This window comes from Capra hircus, chromosome 18 (genome assembly GCF_001704415.2).
Source record: "Capra hircus breed San Clemente chromosome 18, ASM170441v1, whole genome shotgun sequence".
Taxonomy (NCBI): domain Eukaryota; kingdom Metazoa; phylum Chordata; class Mammalia; order Artiodactyla; family Bovidae; genus Capra; species Capra hircus.
Genome location: NC_030825.1, coordinates 12,581,382 through 12,603,930, shown reverse-complemented (window position 1 = coordinate 12,603,930; position 22,549 = coordinate 12,581,382). Strand labels below are relative to the sequence as shown.

Here is a 22,549-nt window from a genome sequence, read left to right as displayed (position 1 = left end):
CTAGGCCCAGGGCTGCATCCCAGGCCAGCAGTCCTAAACCCAGTCCCTGCACCTCTGGGGGAGCCCTCACACTGCCAGGTCCATAAGAACCTCTGTCTTCACCCGAGCAGGGGCCTCTCTGGGACCGTACCTGGACCAGTGCATGGCGGGGTGAGGCCTCCTAACTCCGCCTGGGGAGGCTGGCCCCAGGAGAGGTTGCCCTGGTGACCAGCAGAGGCTCCTCCCAGGGTTACTGTGGGCAGCCATGTTGCCCAGCAACCAAGTGGCAGCGTCCCTTGAGCCAGGACCACACAGCTGCGCCCAGCCCTGTGCAACTTCTCCCAGGCCTGGGGGACCCCTGGGGCCCTGCCCTTATTCCCCAAGACAAGGACAGCTGCTGCCTCTGATCACAATGAACATCATTCTCTCCAGGTAAGCAGCTCCATGCTGGCCCCAGCTGAGAGGGAGGGGGGAAACCACGTTCTTAGGGCCAGATTAACTGAGACAGATGAGGCTGCCTGGACTGCTGAGGGGGTGGTGGTAAGGATGCTCTCTTGCCCGCACCACACGCACCTCAAGGTCAAGGGACCATGGAGGCTTCCAGACTCTGGCCTCCATCTACTTCTCCAGCATTTTGCCCACAGACCTGGGGTAGCTAAATTTACACGGTCCCCTCCAACTTCTCTAGCTCATCTCTACCTAGGAAACCCCTTCATGCTTCAAAACCCCACCAGGCATCATCCCTTCTGTGGAATTGTTCCCAATCCCACTGCCTGCAGCCTGATTCGATCACTGTTTTCGCAACCTGCCTGTCCCTTAGCCAGCTGTTTCCACACCTGGATCCTCTGGGGATTGCAAACTCTGGACCACATGATGTGTTCATTTACAAATGGAACCCCTGAGCCCCACTCACAGGAGGGTGGGCTGGGATTCTGCAGGCTTAACTTGTGCCCTAGGTGATTCTGATTGAGGGGGTCGAAGGACTCCACCTGGAGGGACAGAGAATGCAGCTGGCTGTGTGACCTGGAGCAAGGTGCTTCACCTCTCTGGCCTCCATTTACCTTGCTTGCAGGGTCATGCACACGATGGGCACTGCACCAATTAGGGTTTCTGAGGAGGACAAAAAGCCCTCCTCCCAGCTTCCAGCCTTAGAGATACGATTAGAAGAATGCACGGCTGGGAGGTTTGGTCAAACAGAGGCGGCTAGGGCACCAACCACCTGGGATGAGGGATGAGGAGAGGGTGCAGTGGGATGAGAGCGAGGCGAGTGTCTGAGGCTGTGCCACTCAGCTGTCTCAGGAAGACAAAATCCAGCAGGTCCTCACTCACTCCGTACTTCTTCGTGGAACACCTCTGACGGGCAGGCTGCCGGCTAGCAGCACACAAAACATGAGCCAGCAAGCCCTCGCTCCCCACTCCTCTGCACAACAGGAAGTGATAAGTACTGAAAAATGGTGCACCACAAGGACAAACAAGGTCCAGGGCTGGGAGAGGCAGGAGGGACCCAAGGGCAGAGCACAGGGTCTTTAGGGCAGTGAAACTTCTCTATGATGCTGTGATAGTTGGAGACAAGGCATTATTTGTCAAAACCTATGACATGTACCACACCAAGAGGGAACCTTCATGTAACTGAGGGACTTTAGTTAATAAGAATGTATCACCATGGGTTCATCTTTTGTAACAAAGGTCCTGCAGAAAGGAAGGCTGTTAATAATAGGGGAAACCACGTGTGAGGGAACGGTTTGTGGGAACACTCTGTACTTTCCACTGTTTTTCTGTAAACCTAAAACTATTTCCCCCCCTAAAAAAGTTTATTAATTCCAAAAATAAAAGCTTTATGATGCAGAGAAGGCAGAGAATTTCAACAGCCCAGGAAAAAGAATCAGGGAATTTCATAGAAAAGAGGCCACTGCCCCTCAGGATGGCTGGAATACAGACCAACTCTACCGGGAAGATAAAGCCCCTCTAAAGGCTCTCATAGTGCGAAAGGCCAAGTTAGGAGACAAACCCACCTTGCATGCCTGCCTGGCCACTGACCAGTCCCATGACCCCTCTGGCCTCTGGCATCTGCCTTGCTGGCCTGACCCAGAGACTGCAGGTATTATCTTGGGGAGCAGGCGCCTGGGCCTGAGGAGGAGAGCAGTGGGTGGGCGATCCCTGTGTCACTGAGTGACCTGGCTGGGTGTCACTGCCCAGCACGGCCCCTCAGGCCCCTGCCTCCCCAGGGACAGCCAGGTGCGGGTGATGGAGGACACAGTGACCAATGCCGAGAAGTCCTTTGGCCAGTTCTGCTCACTGCTGGCCGCCTACACCCGCAAGACAGCTCGGCTGCGTGACACGGCCGACCAGCTGGTCAAACAGCTCATCAGCTTTGCCAATACAGAGAACCCAGAGATGCGGGCCACCCTGAGGAACTTCGCTGAGGACTTGGCCAAAGTGCAAGATTACAGGCAAGCTGAGGTGAGCAGGCAGCTCTGGAGGACCCACTGCCCAAGGCGGGGGGGCAGCCTGAGGGTTGGCGCAGCCTGATGGGGTCCACAGTTAGTGGATGCATCTCCTGCAAAGACATCCCCAGAGGAGCCAGGGTCAAATCTTAGTTTATAGAACTGAGAGCCTGGAGGCTTGTGCAAGACAAGAAAGACGCAGGGAGTCAGGGTAAGAATTAAAAATGGAAACTCCACGTGGTGTATATACAACGGAACACTACTCATCTATTAAAAACACCAATAATGCCATCTGCAATAACATGGATGGACCTAGAGATTATCATACTAAGTGAAATCAGAAAGATAAAGATAAGCGTCATAAGATATCACTTATATGTGGAATCTAATATATGACACAAATAAATATCTACGAAAAAGAAACAGACTCACAGATACAGAGGACAGACTTATGGTTGCCAAGGGGAAGACGTGGGAGAGGCATGGATTGGGAATTTGGGATCAGCAGAGGCAAAGTATTACATATAGGATAGATAAACAACAAGGCCCTACTGTAGAGCACAAGGAACTATACTCAATATCTTATGATAAACCACAATGGAAAAGAATGTGTAACTGAATCACTCTGCTGTACAGCAAGAATTAACAATATTGTAAATCAGTGTTTAGGGATAGACTAGGAGTTTGGGCGGAGAAGGCAATGGCACCCCACTCCAGTACTCTTGCCTGGAGAATCCCAGGGACGGGGGAGCCTGGTGGGCTGCCGTCTATGGGGTCACACAGAGTCGGACACGACTGAAGTGACTTAGCAGCAGCAGTAGCAGGAGTTTGGGATTAAAAGTAAAATGAAATAAAATAAAACTAATAATCTCCAGCCAGCCCCCCAAAATCCCCTCTGCTATGGTAGAAAAGACTGAAACAGCTTTTTATCGAATAAGCATTAAACCAGAAGACAATGCATGTCGCAGGTGATCAGATAGCAAAAACAGAGAATCTTCACTCCCCACCAAGCGCACTCTCTGGAGATAGGAGATGACTGTCCACAGGGAGGGGATGCTCTGAGAACAGGGAAGGGACAGAGCCTCTGTCACAGAGGACTTCCTAGTTCCACCTGGTGATTAGGGGGCCAACTGGGCTGGCCAATCATCTTTAGCCAGAGAAAAACTAAAACCTCTTTCTAACAAGCAGGTAGGTACAGCCTGGAGCCAGGTGCCAGGGAAACTTCCTGGAGACACTGTCCTCCTGATGTTTACAGTTCAGAGATGACTGGCCTGGCCTGGTTGTAAAACCAGCCAGAGGCTTCTTTAGCTTTTAAGAGGTTTATATCTACCTCAAAGGGACAGAGAAAGGACCTATAACTGCCAAGTTTTTCCAAAGAAATGCTGTATACAAAAGGAGGGGAATATGTTCCTCTCCCTTTTGGCATTTGGGAAAATTATTATTATTTTTTTAAGATTTGCATTTAGAAGAGCCACAAGCCTTGACAGAAGAGGAGGAAGGGGTTGGGTAGGGATTCCAGCTTCCCTGGCCCATCTGTCAAGCCAGACTCAGATCTTATTAGAAAGGCAGATTTTGGGGCCATGCCCTGGACCTGCTGAGTCAGAACCTCTGGAGAGGGGGTGGCTGGTGATCAGGGTTATAAGAAAAGCCCTTGGAGGAACCCCTAGCCTGCTTAGTGTGACATCCACAGGGTAAGCACTTAATCCACACCAGCTTTAACTTGACTGTTACTATTACCGATAATGTTTATTTAAGTGTCTAGCGTTGGGCTTGCACACAGACACTGACCCAGGGGCGTGAAGTGTCCCCCTCACCCACCCTGCCAGTCCCTGGGGCTTCACAGCGTGGTCCACTCTGGATTCTCTGCTAGTTCGTGTTCCAGGTGAATCTGTCAGCCTCCCTGGTGACGACTTAAGGCAGTCTGCAGAAATAAAATGTACTGGGTCCCACCCAGTTGCTAAGAAACCCTGGACAGGTACACTCCTTATACCCATTCTACAGGCCAGAAAATGGGGCTCATCGAGAGTAAATGTGTGACTGTGCTCTTGGGAGGCAGAGCCCTGAGCCCAGGTTGGTGCTCGCAACCCCAAGGCTGAGGGATGGCCCAATGTACAGTCCTGGGTATGCAGTTGGAGCACTATAACTGCAGGCCAGGGACAGCACAGCCTCTCAGCATCTCTCTGGCTCCACCTGTTCTGACTGTGTGTGTGTTTATGTGCCCCCAGGTAGAGAGGCTGGAGACCAAGGTCGTCAACCCCTTGAAGCTCTATGGGATGCAAATAAAGCAGACCCGGGTGAGCAAGGGCATGGCGCTGCGAGGTGGGCCACAGGGAGGGAGACACTGGCTGGGCTGGGACCTCAAGAAACCACCCTCCTCCTTCCTTAGGCTGAGATCAAGAAATTCAAAAGTATCCGGAACAATGAAATCAAACAACTGAAGAAACTGGAGAAGCTGAGGCAGAAATCCCCTTCGGATAGACAGACCATCGTATCCCTCCCAGGGCAGGGGCTGGGGGCGGGGGGCTGGGGCAGCGTGTCACTGCACCCTCTGGGTGGGGGCTGCGTGGGCCACCCTAGGGGATGCTGGTTAACCTGGATCCCTAACAAAACCGTTCTTAGTCTCAGGTAAGCGTCACAAATCTGGGTGAGGAAGGCAAGCTCACATGCAGGTAATGAATAGACACACAAAATGGCAAGGTGAGCTCTACCCAGGCAGGTGTGCGCAGGGCCCTGGGCTCAGGATGGGAGGGAGAGGTGTTGGGAAAGCCACTGGTTGGGACTTGGGAGACCTGGGTTCTGTCCCATCAGCAATGCTACTCAGGCAACTAGAGGAGTCACTCCTCACCACAGCCTGCTTCCTTGTTGGGGTTACCTACTTACTGCTTGTAGAAGGCAAGCACTTGTAGATGAGGAAATTGAGAAAGGTGACTTTCCCAAGGTCACATAGAGCTAAGGGGCCAACCCCAACTCAGCTCTGTGTGCTCCTTCATGTGCCAGGCCTGCCATGGAGTCAGGCCATAGAGATTAAATCAAAGCAACCAATAAAGTAATCAACTACAATTGTTCCACATGTAGGAATTAATTATCAGCAAATGTGGAGTACCTACGGAAAAGGCGATGGCACCCCACTCCAGTACTCTTGCCTGGAAAATCCCATGGACGGAGGAGCCTGGTGGGCTGCAGTCCATGGGGTCGCTAAGAGTAGGACACAACTGAGAGAAATCCCTTTCACTTTTCACTTTCATGCACTGGAGAAGGAAATGGCAACCCACTCCAGTGTTCTTGCCTGGAGAATCCCAAGGACGGGGGAGCCTGGTGGGCTGCCATCTATGGGGTCGCACAGAGTCGGACACGACTGAAGTGACTTAGCAGCAGCAGCAGCAGTGGAGTACCTAACAGATTATAGTTAGAGTAATAGCTCAGCTGTGCCCACTCTTTCATTCTTGGAACAATCCTGCAAAGCAAGCCTTATTACTGACCCATGTTTGCAGGCAAGTACACTGAGACTCTGAGAGGTTAAGCCACTTGACTGAGGTCACACAACTAACAGGGTCTGTCGAAGTGGCAGCTGCCCCTTTTGCTGTGGTCCTACTTGGCCATTCCTTCGATGACCAAATTGGCAAGAGGTGCCTATTACACAGGACAGCTGGCCCAAAAGTAGGGCAAAGGAACAGAAAATGATTCAGAATGGAGTCCCCATGACACTTTCTATCTCTGGAGCCAGGCAGAGACCAGCATGCAGAGGGCCTCAGTGGATGCCAGCCGCACCTCCCACCAGCTGGAGGAGACAGTGGACACCTTCCAGAAGCAGAAGCTGAAGGACATTCAGGTAGGGGTGGTTGGTCCCCAGTCAGAAGTACTCTGAACTGTCTCGTGTGTGAAATTTGGTGTGTTTGCTCATGTATGTCTGTGTATTTGTGTTTGCACCTGTGTGAGTACACATGTGTTCCCTGTGACAGTGTGTGTGACCTTGTGCCTGCCCAATTCTCAGGGCCCTGACTCCCAGAACAGTAAATCCTGGCTTCATCCTGCCGTGGGCGGTAAGAGGCCGGCTGCTTGGGCAGCTGTCCTGCACAGCTGTCTGCCCGGAAGCCAGCACTGGCAGCCCTGACTCTCACACCCGGCTGGCTCCCTGCCTGCCAGGAAAATTGGGCAGTCTGTCTCTCCCAGGCCCCTGCTTTTCCACACAGGACCCTCAGGGCTTATCCTGACTGCCTCCTTTCCTCCATGAAGCCCCAATCACACATAGCCTTCCTCCTTCCACCCAGACCCCACCCAGAAAGGCCCAGCACCCCAGCTCTTACCAGAGCCCCCAGGGAGTCAGGGTCTTTAAGGGCAAGATGGTCACAGAGGGCCCTGCACCCACTCTTGACCCCTCCTTTAATCCATTTTCCAAATTGCAGCCCCAGGAATCTCACAAAAGGCAGCTCTGATTTGTCACTGGTGTGGGTTTAACACGTTCTGTGCTTCCCTTGTTCCAAGAAGAAAAGCTGAAATCCTCCCAAGGTCCCAAAAACCCCAGTCCAGCCCTCCAGCCTCTTCTTGGACACACCACTCCAAGCTTGCCTGCACCAAGGCCTTTCATAACTCAGGGCCTTTGCACAGGCTTTGTCCTCCACCAAGGAGCTCTGGCATTACTCTGCATTGAATCCACACCTCCTTGTCCTTCAGAGAAATTCACCTACCCCCTAGACTTGGTCCGATCAACTGTTAACACACACTGATCCCACCCTGGCTTGGCGGCGGGGACGGGCGGGGCGGGGCGGGGGCGGGGGCGGGTGGTGGCGGTGGTGGTGCGCAGCAGAGTTATCCCTGAGGATGCGTTCATTGTATCTCTAATTCACTGGTGAATCTAACCCACGTTGAATACGCACTGACTATGTGCAGGCACTACGCTTCAGGCTGGGGACACCACAGCCAGCCAAGAGAGGCCCTGTCCTGACAGGGCTGACACCTTGGGGGAGACAGATCATGCGGAGCCCTTGATGGGGTGGTGGAGAGTCTGGGAGAACTTGCCGTTCCATGCCTGCCTCCCATACAGGCAGGGGCCCTGCCTGCCACGGCGCCTCCTGGGTCCCGGGCACCAGCTCCAGGGCAGGGCACTCGGTGAGTACTCAGTTAACGCTTGGGAAATGAATGAAAGAACGAACGAATGAAGCGAGTGAAACACTAATAATGACGGCTCAAGCACGCATATTGCAGGCAGAACCTACAACCGCCGGCAGCGTCTATTCAACACCTGATGCGGCTGCGGCCAGCGCATGCGCACACGATGCTCCACGGTCAGAGGCCGGCGGAGGCACGCGGGGCGACGCGGGCGTCCTTCACATCTGGGGGATTCCGTCTGTAAGAGACACTTCCCCGAACCAACAAATTTTCAAAGAGATGAAAACGAGAACTGGAAATAATCAATACCGTTCTGTGGGTTTTACGTCACACTTCTAATGAAATATTTACAAATGAACTCCGACGCCGAGAAAAGAACGGAAGCCCCGCTCCAAGCAGGGGGGTTCGCTTACCCGAGCGGGCGTCAGAAATCCCCTGGAGGGCTCCTTAAAACGCTGCCGACGGGCCCGTTCGTGGCAGCCAGTGGGCCCGGGTGGACCGGGAATCTGCATCCCTGACCGGCCCCCAGGTGAGGCCGGCGTCGACGAGGCGCCCGCAGGTTGAGGGCCACGGCCCTGGCTGAACCTCTCACAGGTCTCTGTGACTGGGACCACTCCTGTCCCTCCTGTGCTGACGAAGAAACTGAGGTTTGAGAGGGAACGTCATTCCCTCGGGGCCAAGCGCCAGTGAGGGGCAGGAGGAGGCCTTGCCTGACCGCCAGCACTGCCTCCGGCAGGGCACGAGGGAAGGAGGCGGGAAGCAGGGACTTCCAGCCCGCGCTTTGCCTCCTCAGGCCTTTCTTCTCCCAGGTGGCTTTGCGGCCCCCGCTGGCCCGCCGCCTTCTCCCAGGTGGCTTTGCGGCTTTCTCTGGTCTGCCTACCCCAGGTGCTTCCCAGGTGACCGGAAAAGGCGAGCTCCCAAACTGCGGAGCTCCTGCCCCAGCACCAAGCATGTGTCCTGATGATGCTTCCCCCACAGTGGGAACTTATACTGCACACAGCACGTAGGAGAGGCCTGACACACAGTAGGTGCCTCCCCTCGGGTCTGGTGCACAGTAGGTGCTTGTGCTGGGTTCACGGTACAGCAGAAACCCCCACTGGGGCCTGAGACACAATAAGAGACTGTGCTGGACATGACGCATAGTAGGAGCTTATCTGGGCCTTGCACAGAGCCCCCACCGGAGCCAGCCACGTAGCAGGAGCTCTGTGAGAGTTTACTGAGGCAAGCAGAACCATCTGATCTAGAGAAGCAAAACTCTTTATCACTAATAACATTTTGACAGACTGGTCCATCAGGTTGTGGGGCCAGTGGACCTGGCATTGTCTTACCAGCAGCGCTCCCTTCCCATCCTGTAAGGCCCACTTCCAGTCTGTGGGCGCCAGAGGCTGCAAGTTTGTAGCTGTCAATTTGCAAACACCAGTCCTTGGAGTGAGAGAAACAAGGGCTGAGTGAGGAAGCCCAGCTGGACAAGAGCTGAGAAAATGACACCCTTCAGAAAGTTCACAAGACCTCACACATTTCTGGAACAACCCCTGTGCACTTTTTGAACCATGGGAATGCATTAACGGTTCAAACAAAAATAATTATAAATAATATATTGAAATTCCCCACCGAGGACTTGCCCTCTGATTGGTCCACATCTGAGGTGAGCCCAGAACAGCCCTTCTGACAGCATTACTTACATGATCTGGGTTTCTCTCCCCACAGAAAATTTTTTCAGACTTTGTGACCATTGAGATGGTCTTCCATGCCAAAGCAGTGGAGGTGTATTCCAGTGCCTTCCAGACTCTGGAGAGCTATGACCTGGAGAAAGATCTGGAGGTGGGTCACAGACACCCCATCTCCTATTTATGGGGTGGGGCTGAATTGGGGGGTGTTTTTGTATTTTTTTATTGAAGTATAGTTGATTTACAGTGTTGTGCCAATCTCTGCTGTACAGCAAAGTGACTCAGATTTACACACACATACATTCTTTTTTAAAAATATTCTTTTCCATTTTGGTTTATCCCAGGAGATTGGATACAGTTCCCAGTGCTATCAGTAGGACCTTGTTGTTTATCTATGCTATATATAATAATTTGCCTCTGCTAACCCCAAACTCCCAATTCATCCCTCCCCCATCTCACTCTCCCTTGGCAACCAGTCTGATCTCTGTCTGTGAGTCTGTTTCTGTTTTGTGGATAGGTTCGTTTGTGCCATATTTTAGGTCCCGCATATAAATGATATCACATGGTATTTGTCTTTCTCTGTCTGGTTTACTTCACTTGATATGATAATCTCTAGTTGCATCCATGTTGCTGCAAATGGCATTATTTAGTTCTTTTGTGGCCGAGTAGTTGGTTTTGTCTTGATAGAATCAGTTTTTGTTGGCAACATTTTGTAATTTCTCAAACTTTGAAGGCTGGTTTTAATGAACTCTTTTAAATATCTGTCCCTGGGCACAGAACCAGAGGTGGAAAATTTCCCCAACACAATCTTTATGGACTATTCGTGAGTATCACCATCACCTGGGTGCTTAAAAACAAATGAATCAACAACAGCAAAAAGCATCTCCAGGCTGATGCCTGCTGTACTTTTCATGTAGACTAAGTGCTTATGGTCCTTATCTGATGTGATTAAGATCTAACATTAGCCTTCTGAGTTCTCTACAACGTCCCGTGCCATGCCTTGGGGTCAAAGCAGCACAGCGATTGTCTTCCATGATTATCTTCTGTGGTTCTAGGGTTGGCGGGTTCAGCTGGGTCGTCATCACTTGGGTCTTTCAGCCACTCTGTAGCTGGGGCTGGAGTGGTTTCAAAGGCTTTCTGGCTCATGTATGGCTGTCATCTGGGTCCAGGACATGATTCACAAAGTTCAGGGCAAAACGAAGACACTGACCCTTTGTTCAGTAATTATTATGACTTCCAAGATAGCAGAGTCCTTCTGAGCTGGGAGCCTTGGAAAAGTGCATGAGCTGAACCCCCACAAGGCCCACCCTGTGTGGTCTGCAGTGGGGTCTGTGACCAAATAACTGCCCATGGCCCCTCCATAGGGCGTAGGCTTCCTCACATCATGGCGGCTGATCCAAGGGTGAGCATCAGAGACAAAGCCAAGTGGATACTGTGTCGACTTTTATGACAGCTCTGCCACATTCTGTTTCTTAGAAGTGTGTCACTAAGGCCATATTCAAGGGGAGGAAGATTGTAGTCCAGCTCCTGATGGGAGGAGTCAAAGAATTTGTGGATGAGCTTTAAAACCATCATAGGAGGGTCAGTGAAGATTGGCCTGGCTCTGATGCCTTCACTCATCTCTATTTTGGTGATGGGGGGAGTGTGACCTCTAATCTTCCTGTGGGACTATGGACTTGTTACCTAGCCTCTCTGGGCCTGAGTTTTCCCATCTGTAAAATGTGATGACAGTACCCACTAATGTCAGTCTGCTGCAGATCATATGGCTCCGATGGACCTGGTGCAGGCGGACGTCCTAGCAGTGACCTCTGCACCAGCCTTTTGGTTCTGCCTTCTTTCCTTCCTGCTCCCACCACTTTGTTTCCTGACCAGATCCAACCCTCCTGACAGGATTTTAGAGCCAAGATGCATAGAGTTTATGGGCGTTGCGATGCTCGGCCAGCACTCATGGACACCACCCTGTCCCCAGCTCTCCCATGGTCTCTTGCCCAGGTGAGTACCAGGTGGGGCGTGAAACCTGTGACAAGGTGAAGTGACCAGAGGCCGGCTGAGAATTCAGGTCTGAGAAGGAGGTGCTGCTCGTGGGGGTGGGAGGGTGGCCCTGAGTCTGACCTGGACCCTCCTGAAGCAAACTCAGGGAACCACAAGCGGGGATGAGGAGTGTCTCCTGCTTTCTGAATAATTCTCTCCAAAGGCAGTGGAGGAAGTACAGTCCCAAGCCAGACTGCCTGGGTCCAAACGCACTGCTCCCAAGCTGTGTGACCCTGGGAAAGCTCTTTAACCTCTCTGTGCCTTAGATTCCTCACTTGCAAAGTGGGGCTAATGATAGTAACCCCTCAGAGGGTTGTGGTGTTAGGTGAACCCATCTACCTGAAGCACTTAATAAATAATCCTTGTCACCATTATTATTATTACTGTTATTGTTGCTGTGATGATGATGATTTTATTATTATTGCTACTCTTATTTAGAGTTCTCAGAGCACCATACAGAGCCAGAGAAAAGAAGCAGTGAGTGAGGATGACTCTGCTGAGGAGGACCCCGTGGAGGACCTCAGGGGACAGGCACAGAGACTCCATCAATAGGACAAGAACTCCCCAGTCGGGAGATGGGGCTCACACTGGACCCTCACAGGCTCTGCCGTGTGCAAATCACGTGTTTTCTGAGTCCCGGTTTCCTCATCTGTACGACAGGGATCATATCCCTTGGCTCACAGGCTGCCCTGGGGACCAAGGTGCCCAGCAGGTGCTCAGTAAACATGGGTGCCTCTCACCCTAACTCGTACTGGGTCTCATTTCCTGTCTTATGACCAGGGCTCCAGCGTGTTTAAGCCTGTGTTAATGTTGAGAGTTTGGTGTGTTACTGAACCAAACTCAGGTTCACTTGCCTGTATGTGGTGAAGTCACTTTACTGACACCAGGCTGTGGTGAAGGAAAGTGAAGTGCTTATTGCAGGTGTGTGGCTGAGTCCTGGGCAGCTGGTGCTCAAAAGGCCTGAACTCCCCATGGCTTTCAGAGGACGGTTTTTAAAGACAAAGGGAGGGAGGGTGGCTGTGGGGTGTGACCTTGGGACCAGGGACATATCACCAAAGTAGAGGGTGAGACTACAGACTCTGCTGGCTACCTGCAGGAGCCCTCTGGGTATGCACATTTGGGGAGAAGACCCCTCATAGTGTGGGGGGTCATCTGAGCACTGGGTCACTCAGGGCTCAGCACACCTCCCACTGCCTCCTGGAGACCTCTGCTGGGGAGAGGATGTCCTGCAGCCTCTTGGGAGAGACGCTTGGCTCTGCTGATTCGATTCCCCATAGGGGTACCACAAGCGCCTCATCAGCAAAGTGGGAAAAATAAACCTTCCTTGTCGGTGTGAAGAAAAGGGTGGGAATGTAAGCTGGTGCATCCACTGTGGCAAACAGTTTGGAGTGCCTCAAAAAACTAAAAGTAGGATTAAAACACCTTTGCTCCATCAGAGCTCTGGTCCCCGTGTCTTTCTCTCTCTCTCTCTCCCCCTCTCTCTCTTTCAGGCTGATCCCCTGGAGCGCAGAGGCTCTCTGAGTTCACTTCCCTCCCCGGGCTTCTAAGGCCCTCTCGAGAAGGCACTCTGCACCTTCACCCCATCGAGAGGGTGCCTGAGGCCTTTGTGAACAGAGCAAGCCCCATGCAGGGGCTTTATTGGCTTTCTGCATAAACCAAGGAATATTAGCCTCTTTCTCTCCTTTACTTTCTTATCATTGACTCCGGACCACCAGGTCCATTAAAGGCCCTCAACAAGTTGCGCCCGAACAGGAGCCTGGTACACTTGGCAGATCGGACAGAGTGACCTCGAGGGCCTATTGAGACCGATTCGACCAAAGGCGGCCCCCAGCATTCAAAATGGAGATGAAACAAGAATCCCAGGAAGAAGAAAGTCCAATACGGTCTATGTCTGCTCTAAAGATCTCCAGAAAGCACCGCCCTCAGCGGCATCACCCCTATGATCTCCCCACTTGGGGACAAATAAAAACCCTTACCAATCGAGCTGAAAATTTGGTCTCTCAACAGGGATTGCCTCCGAGTCCTGAATACATTCTCCTGGCAATGTTCAGTCTTTTGGCCTGTACCTCCCCCGCTCGAGCTTAGACTAATACCCAACCCCCTCTATTACAGGTGGTCGAATGGACAGAGATAGGACCAATCATTTCAACTAATGACTCTACACATATGCTTTCTCCCTAGTACATGAAAGGGCCCTCACACCCTGGGCAGGAAAGAAAACTAATTAATATTTCTTTATGAAGTCCTTCCTTTGTGCATGGGCCCAGCAAAATTGTGCATAAACATCAGCCAACAAACCTGGGCTTTCGTCCTGCCTCCAAAAGAAGACTTTCAGACATTGCTTAGATTATTTACTGCCCTTTCTTTGTCTGTAAACCATGTTTATACTACTGAGACTTTAGGGAACGAGTTAGGGAAAGAACAAAGAACATTATGCAAAGGGTTTACTTATAAAAACTTTACTTATACTCCTGTTTGTTGGGACAAATGTCAAACCAAATCAAGAAAATCAATGTTTGTGGCTAATCACACAATTGTTGATTGGGGACCCCATGTTATGTGGTTATCTGACTGCTCAGATGATATTAACAACACTGTGTGTGATATGGAAGGTCACTGACACTCGATGGAACATTACTATGACAAAGGACTTCTTGAGAGGCTTGACGGTGGATTAGCCCCACCTCGTCCTAGGATTGTCCTCGATAAACAGTGGGCCTGAACAATGGGCCATTTGGAAACTTGCTGCGAGCACCAGAGCACAGAACAGCTTGGGACTTGGACCGGACATTTCATAGGGACCAGTCGTGGTCATAGTAACTATTTCTTTCGCTATAATCAGCCATGTTTTATACAGGCCTGTGTCCCACTTCCTTTTGTTACACACAGAGAAAATTTACTATTTAATAAGACTTTTATGTTCTGTAACTTGTATTAATTGCAAACCATATACTTGTATTATTAACTCCTCTATTTCTTTAAGCTACTCAATTTTGTGTTATTCCTGTTCAAGTCAATCATAGTGCCTACAACTGGGAACAAATCAAATTTCATTTACAAAATATACATGATCATGCCTCTCTGAATGTACAATTACTGCAAAAGAAAATCTTTAAAACTTTTTCTAGAAATCTGCCCTCTTCCCCTAATTTGGAAATTTTAGCTGAACAAATTATCTGGGCTAGACCCACGAGGATAGTTTCAAAGTATTACCCACAGTATCAGGTCTGGAACTGTAACTTTGGTGATTGTCTTGATAATTATATTTGTTGTTTACCGTCGCCTTTCTGTAAGGTTGGTTAATACCTGTGGTCATGTATGGATGTGAGAGTTGGACTGTGAAAAAGGCTGAGCGCCGAAGAATTGATGCTTTTGAACTGTGGTGTTGGAGAAGACTCTTGAGAGTCCCCTGGACTGCAAGGAGATCCAACCAGTCCATTCTGAAGGAGATCAACCCTGGGATTTCTTTGGAGGGAATGATGCTGAAGCTGAAACTCCAGTACTTTGGCCACCTCATGCAAAGAGTTGACTCATTGGAAAAGACTCTGATGCTGGGAAGGATTGGGGCAGTAGGAGAAAGGGACGACCGAGGATGAGATGGCTGGATGGCATCACGGACTTGGTGGACATGAGTCTGAGTGAACTCTGGGAGATGGTGACGAACAGGGAGGCCTGGCGTGCTGCGATTCATGGGGTCGCAAAGAATCGGACACGACTGAGCGACTGAACTGAACTGAACTGAATACTAACCAAACTCATTTGGTCAAGACCTTTTTTACAAATATAATAAAATAGGGGGAATTGTCAGGAAGCATTTAACGGGAGGCTTCCTGTGTGCTGTTTTGGATCTGTCAGGAATTCTCTGCTCCTTATTAATTCCTGAATACTCAGGAATTAAGAGGAGAGGCAAGCCTCTCCCGGGGGCTGAAGAATCCAGGCATTTCCTTCATTAGTTTTTCTATACAGTGATAAGTACCCTCTTCCTTCTTGTGAACCATAGGGTAAAAGTGATTGTTTACAACTCTCTTTCCTTTTAATATGGATCGCCTATGTTTTGTAAGTCTGGAATTTTAATCTTTATCTTTGCTGAGAATAACTACCTTGTAAGACAGTATATATGCCCACACGATGTTGATTAAAACACCTTTGCTCCATCAAAAAAAAAAAACTAAACTAAAAGTAGAGCTACCATAAGATCCAGCAATCTCACTCCTGGGCATATACCCAGACAAAACTATAAAACTATAATTCAAAAAGGTATATGTGGGGACCCCCTGGTGGTACAGTGGTTAAGAATCCACCTGCCAATGCAAGGGACGTGGGTTCAATGTCTGGAATATTCCAGACGCCACGGAGTAACTAAGCCTGTGCTCCACAACTACGGAGCTGGCGCTCTAGCACCCACACTCCACAGCAGGAGAAGCCACTGCAGTGAGAAGCCCACACACCTCAGTGAAGAGCAGCCCCCTCGCTGCACTTAGAGAAAGGCTGTGCACAGCAACTGAGACCCAGCATGGCCGGAAAACACAGAAGGGACACGCGTCCCTATTTCCAGCAGGGCTGTTCACAATAGCCAAGTCAAGGAAACACGCTAAAGGTCCATCGACAGAGAGATGGATAAAGATGTAGTACACATATCATCGACTGTATTATATATTACGTATCATCACCCTTTACACAGTGGAATATTCAGCTATAACAAGGAATGAAATGCCATTCATATGGCAATATGGATGGAGCTAGAAGTTATCATACTATGTGAAGTGAAGTCAGACAAAGACAAATATATGATATCACATATGTGGGATCTAAAATATGACACAGATGAACTTGTTTTATACACATACATATGAAACTGACTTACCTTGCTATATGCCTTAAACACATCATAAATTAACTATATTTCAATTAAAGTTTAATTAGTGACTTTTATTACCCAAAATCCAGCTTCAAGATACCTCCTTGGGGAAGCCCACCTTGATTCTACCAGGAAGGACACTCACTCCAAAAATAACCAAAACATTCTGTATTTCCTATACTACATAATTTATACAATATCAATTGTATTTCACATCACATTTTACACTATATGTTATCTCATACTTTTATACTGTGTGTGCACATGCGCGCATACACACACACACACACACGTACCTTTTTTAACCTCAGCTGTCTCAACCCCACTGAGAGTTCCTGAAGGAAAATGACTTTGCTTGTTCATCTTGTGGTCCTGGAGCCTGGTGGTACCTGGCACATGGTGTGAGCTCATTAAAGGTCAGTTGATGGCATAAGGGGCCTCTCCCCTCCCCGTCTGGTCCCAGTATGCCCGGAAAAGACCAATTGTTCCTAATTCCAGAGTTGGGCATTGGCCAAGCTTCAGGGGCTCTCTCCTATGACAGCAAAATCCCTAGTTTCCCTCCTTTGGGCACAGGAGGTGGACGGAGGGGTGAGCAAGGGCAGGAGCATAACTTTCAGGGTCTCCTATAATCAGAAAGAGAGGAAGTCGACCACTTCACCAAACATGCCTGTTGACCGAGCTGTGAGAACTGGCATGAAGGTGTCCTGTTGCTGCCAGGCAGGAGTGGCACCCACAGCCCTTCGGCCCCCAGAGACAAACAGTGAGGCAGCTGGGGCTCAAAGGCAAGGCCAGGATGCCAGCTGGAAGGGGGTGGAGGCATCCCAGGGGCCAAGGCTCCTCTATGCACTCACACATGCCCAATGGCAACGCAGTGGACACTGCTTCTGCCCATTGGCCTTCCCACGAGACACACACGCATCTGCATAATACTCAGCTGCTCGGCCTAAGGGGGGAGAATGACTATTTGACCCCAGAAAAGTGTTCCTTCTGAAAAGCCACTGCTGTCAGTGAGAAGATTGCAAATTCCATTTTTAAAAGGTGCTCATGGGTATGTGAGCACAAAAATTGAACATCAACAGACTGACTTCCTTTTTAGAGATAATTTATTTCAGTTTCCACCTTCTGACAATCTGAGGTGCGATATATGGACTTTTTTTTTCTTCACAGGAAACAGCTTTGATTTTAGCGCGGTTTTGAGAGCTCAATCTTAAACTTTCTCCACCTGAAAACACAGTTTGTAGAACATAATCTCATGGGATATAAGACTGAGAAACCATATATACAACACACTCGAATCACTGACCCTGATTTCTGGGTCACTAAGGGCAATGTGTGGAAGTGGCCAATGGGATGTTTGGGTCCAAGACTAACGGGTTGGAGAGAAACAGGGAAAGCACGTGGGAGACCCTCCTGCAGCCCAGAGGCCATGGTTAGGGCCACGAAGCTCTCTCACCAACACATTTTAAGGGGAAGGGCCTGCCATCTGAGTATGAGCATCTCCTTCAGTTGGCCTGTCCTTCTCAAGGTGTCCATGGGACTCTAAGCCTCCAGCACAGGGACAGACCAGGGCCCTCATGTGGGGCCCATGCATTGGAACAAAGCCCACTGAGCACTGTTTCCATAAGCGTATCATCCTGGACCAAGGAGAGGACAGATGTAGCCCCTCTAAGGGTCCAAGGGGCATCACCAGCAGGAGCCCTCCTCTGAGCTCAGCACACCACTCAGGAGGGTGATGGGAAACAGCACCCTGGTCTGACCCTGCAGGACATGTCAGGATGCAGGTCATCCCCGCCTGCACAGAGATCCTGTGAGAAGTGATGGGAACACAGCAAACCCAGACTGTTCTGACTGAGAACTCTACAGCAGGAACAGGGCCCCCCTGAATCCTGGGGACACAGCCAAGGGGAGGGTCCTCTCCCCAGCTCTCCGCTCGTCTCAAGCTCAGACTGACCAGCTGACTTGGGGACACAGGCCAGAGCCAGGCCACCTAGGGACAAGGCAGACCGTCTGAGGCGCTTGCCTGGGGAGGGACAGCAGGGAGATGGCGGCAGAACAGGCCTGCGGAGCCATGAGGAGCATCTTGATGCTCCTGGATGGGTACCCCTGGATGGGAACCATCTGGAAATGCTCCCCCCGTCTGCTATCTGGATAACCCTCACAGCCCTGCTCCTGGCCATGTGGCCACAGGGAGGTACCGTGGCATGTGGCTTGAGCAAGGCTGGGCTCCAGCCCAGGTCTGAGCGTCACACACCAGCCAAATAGGGAAACTGTCGCCAACACCATTCCCCTGAAGGGGGCAGTGGGGAGGGGGGAGAGTCAAAAGCTTGTCAAGCAGCTCTCACCCTTGACAGTCATAAAAAGAAATAAACAGTATACAGGAAGATGGGGGGAGACCTCTGAGTGGTAGGAGCCGCGGCTCAAGGGAATTAAAAGGCTGTCGGTGGGGGAACAAGAAGAACCCTGGGGCAGTGGACCCCCAAACCCGCAGCTCTGTCCCTGGCTGAAGAAGTGAGTAGCCAGCGGGGTGACCAGCCTGGGATGGCCCAGCTGCTGCCCCCTCCCCCGAGGCTGCAGCAGGGCCCTTCCCCAGCCCCTTCCTTCCCAGTGTCCCCACTCCTCTGGTAAATGACTCTGCCCCCTGGCTTCCCAGCTGTCTCAAGTTGTAGGTAATTTGGCCACATAGCTTATCTGACCACACACATGGGCCTGCCAGATGCTCCTTAACTGAAAAGCCAACCGGTCAGGCCTCAGTGAAACCCAGGGAGGTCAGGCTCAAAGCTGCGGCCCTGACTTCTGGTTGTGGTCACCTGGGTTCAACAAAATCCCTGACAGACTCCTTTGTGGTGTGAACACACCTTTTTCTCACATCAGGAGGCTGGGATACAGTGCTCTGGGTGATAAATTAACCCACTTAAAACAGCCTGCAGAAAAACACACCTCAAGGCTGCCACCTTCTCTCCACAGCAGTGGACGTCACCATCTAACTGGGGAGGGACAGGTGAGCCCTGGCTCCGGGAAGGAGGAAAGAGGTCAGGCGGCGTTGTGAACTCCATCCTTGGGTCTCCATCCTTGACCCAGCATGGGCTCACCTGTGACCTTGACCCTCTGAGGTTTCACTGGAGCACAAATCTCAGAAATTGAACTCTCTTTCTAGTCCTCCTTTTGGTAAATTAAGAGCTACTTGGCCTGTTTTTTTTTTTTTTTTTTTTTTTGGCAATAGGAAAATCACGGTCTACTTCATTTCACTGTACAAATAAATTACAGTATCAGAACTTGGTTCTTCTGCCTTTGGTTAAACATGCACACACAGCAGATAAAATCTGAATGTTAGCATGTCCCTCTTGCAGCAGCTTAAACACCTATCAATATTGTTAGAACTCTAACAAAGGCTGAAGACACACAAAGCTACATCTCAACAGCATCCTGTTTGCAAAGCAGGGTACTTTTCACTTGGGAGAATCAGCTGTCTGGGCTCATTACGTTCACAGAGCCCTGAAGGGCAGACAGCAGGAGGCCCGCCATGTCATTGCTAACACAGGCCTTTGAAGCTCCGGCTTGGAACGCTGAACATGCTGGGATGGGGAACTCTCCTGTGGATGCGACCCGATGCTTCCTGCCCTGAGCCTAAGTCTACAGGAAGTCCCTGAGTGTACAGGAAGGGCCAGCAGAGCGCTTTCTGCAGAGCCTCCTAGGCATGCGGTGGGTGAGACTTCTGCACACGCTGGCACCTCTTGAGCACCCGCCTGGGGCTATCTGCTCTGGCCGGGCCTCACAGGGAAGATCAAGTCACAGAGAGGAAGTGTGAGCGAGGCAAGCGGCCAGCTTCTGCTAGGGACACTGTGCCTCCTCTGGGTGATACTGGCCAGACACCCTGAGGTGACATGCTCAGACAAAGACAGTCACCAAGAGGAGACAGCAGAGCAGCCTCCCAGTCACCTTGACGTCTGCCACTCCGTGAGGCCCGTGGTCTCTGGTGGTGTCCCCTCATGGGGCTCAGCGTTTTGGCAGCAGTTTTGGGGTCAGACTTACTCTCTCAGGAGTTAGATCTATTAATATATGAAGAAGGGGAGGGGAAAAGACCCAAAGCCACCCTTGTTTCTACCTTCAACTGCTATTGCAAGAAACCTATATGGGGAAAAAAAAAAGGTCTCAGGATCATCCTGAAGTGAAAGTGCTTGGAAAAGCCCAGAGAAGTCAAAGCTGCATTTCCTTCCTGGTTTGCGTGGGTCCTCCCGCCCCACCCAGGGGGAAAGACCCCTCCACTCCCCAGCACCCCTGGAAAGACCCGGAAGCTACTGTCTTCCTCCAGAAATCAGAGTGAATCACAGTTCTACACAAATCATATATATACAAGGATAAGTCTTTTGGGCACCTTAGAATAAAATGTTAATGCATTTCAACTAACCACTAAGAAAAAACTAAGAAAGCCAATGACACGCAGTGGAGAGATGGCTCTTCAAGGGCCTCAGACAAGCTGCTCACTGGGCATGGCCCTGACTTCAATGAGGGGCAGCACAGAGCATCAGGGGGTTGCTGAACATCTTAGGAGGAGCAGCATCGCCTCTAGGAGGCACTGGAGGAGGGCCTGCACACTCGTGAGCTGGATGTTATTTCTCTGAACTGCATTCAGGAGAGACATATCCGATCACTGGGCCGGTTTCCAGCTGGCGTGACCTACCCCCACATAGGACAGGCAAACCAGCCACATGACTGTGCTTTGTTTAGAGATGTGGCCAGAGAGACTGCCAGCATACACACACACACACACACACACACACACACACACACACACGCACACACACGCACACAGGGTGTGCCTGCCATCATGAACACAGTGGGGATCCTGGAGCCCAAGCCCCCACTCCCTGCCTCCTGGCAGGACATCCCACACCAGTGCACTCGAGTCCCGCGTGTTTCCCATCACCTCTCTTATGATCACCAGGACGTGCGTTGCTCAGCTCAGCCAACACTCGCTCTTCTCTGGAACATTCCAGGGAGGCATCCCCCATGAGGGAACCTGTGAAGTGCCGCCTGCTGGGCGGAGTCTCAGACCTGTCTGTTGTACTGCAGGAGGTGGAGCGGGAACGCGGGATGGGCGGCTAGAGCAGAAGGACAGAGCCCCACCGGCCTCGCAAGGCCAGCGCCCCGGAGCCTGACCCTGCGAATCGCACAGTCCCCACCAGAAGCCACCTGGGCCACGATGCCTGTAACTGACACAGATTTTTCTGTCTTTTAAAAATAAAGAGCAGCACTGTTTGCTTTTAGAAAGGGCAGATGTCTTGAAGCTACTGAAGAAAATTCTCTTTTCTGGGCTTCATCATGGCCAGATGAAGAAGGCCCCAGGGAGCGAGTGGTGGAAGTCTCTCTGCCCCAGAAGCAAGCGGTCAGCTGACCAGGAACATCTCAGATGCTTCACACAGACACCTGAGGGCTGCGTGGGTCCAACACAGCCACTTGGAGCTGTGACGTCCCTGGAACCCCACACCCCTGACTGTGGCTGGGACGTCTGCAGCCAAGAAAGCCATCCACTGCCTCGGACTCTCTACTGCCCTGAAACAGAGGGTGTCTCTCTCCTCCTGGAGCTTCCTGTCACACAGAAAGGAGACCCAGTACCAGCCCAGATTGACACTCAGAGGCCACCTCCGCTCTGCTTGGCTGTGGAAGGAACCCAGTCCCGCCCTGCAGGGAGGGCCCCAGATCCTCACTCCCAACTGCCCCATGTCACTGGCATGGGACTGACATGTGCCAGCTCACATCTGTCCTTCCCTACCTTCCCACACTCCCCATCTTCTCAGCAGGAGGCTGTGATGGACACGTGCCCGCCTGGGACCCAGCATCCTTCCTTGTGCCCCCTCAGTCCCAGGTCGCAGGCCTGCCACTCGGGGGTATGGACAGTCACCTCGGTTTTAGCTGTGTAATCCCAGGGGCACTTTGGCACGCAGGTGGGGAGCAGACACAGGCAGAGGGAGGCGGGGAGGACGGGCAACCAGATTCTTCTAACCGCTAGTTCTAGGGCGGCATAGGTGCTGCCGATGTCATGCAGAGGGGGTGACAGCCAGCTGCAGTCCTCCTAGGGGCGTCTCGGGCCACCTCCTGTGGCCTACTCGGTGGCCATCTGCTCGATGTGGTCGCTCAGCAGCTTGTACTGCTCTGCAAGAGAAAACAACATTATTCCTTATGAGGGAGAAGGCGACACAGACAGGCAGGGCCTTCTCACAGGCATGGTGAGTGCGAGCTTCCACAGGTGTGCCCGCGGCCTGGAGGTGGTCTCCCGCGAACCAGGCTGCATCTTCCCACAGAAATGATGCTACAGAGGGCAGGCCAGTAGGCCCAGCAGCCTGGTGTGGGTGGAGGAACGTGTCACAGGAGCCAGGCTTGGGTCCTGGGGGCTGAGGAGGGGCCATGTGGTGGGGGCATGGTGCTCTGCCCTGTGCTGGGTGACAGGGCCGATGAAAGCACCATGA

General features: G+C 51.4%; 2 protein-coding genes across 3 annotated transcripts in view; one reads left to right on the top strand and one right to left on the bottom strand.

Annotated features, from left to right (window-relative positions):
- Positions 280-12,643, top strand: FAM92B (family with sequence similarity 92 member B). The gene is made up of 9 exons (XM_013970898.2): positions 280-411; positions 2,205-2,439; positions 4,649-4,717; positions 4,810-4,911; positions 5,176-5,177; positions 6,144-6,252; positions 9,237-9,350; positions 11,087-11,188; positions 11,666-12,643. The coding sequence occupies exons 1-9, from the start codon at positions 392-394 to the stop codon at positions 11,777-11,779; spliced, it is 867 nt and encodes a 288-aa protein (XP_013826352.2). The 5' UTR covers positions 280-391; the 3' UTR covers positions 11,780-12,643.
- The window catches only part of KIAA0513 (KIAA0513 ortholog), a 51,813-nt gene continuing 46,434 nt past the window's right edge, over positions 17,171-22,549 (bottom strand). For both annotated transcript variants that reach the window (XM_018061804.1, XM_018061805.1), the window contains one exon: positions 17,171-22,235. In XM_018061804.1, the coding sequence (XP_017917293.1) occupies positions 22,186-22,235 (50 nt within the window). In that variant the 3' untranslated portion in view covers positions 17,171-22,185. The remainder of the gene's footprint in view (positions 22,236-22,549) is intronic.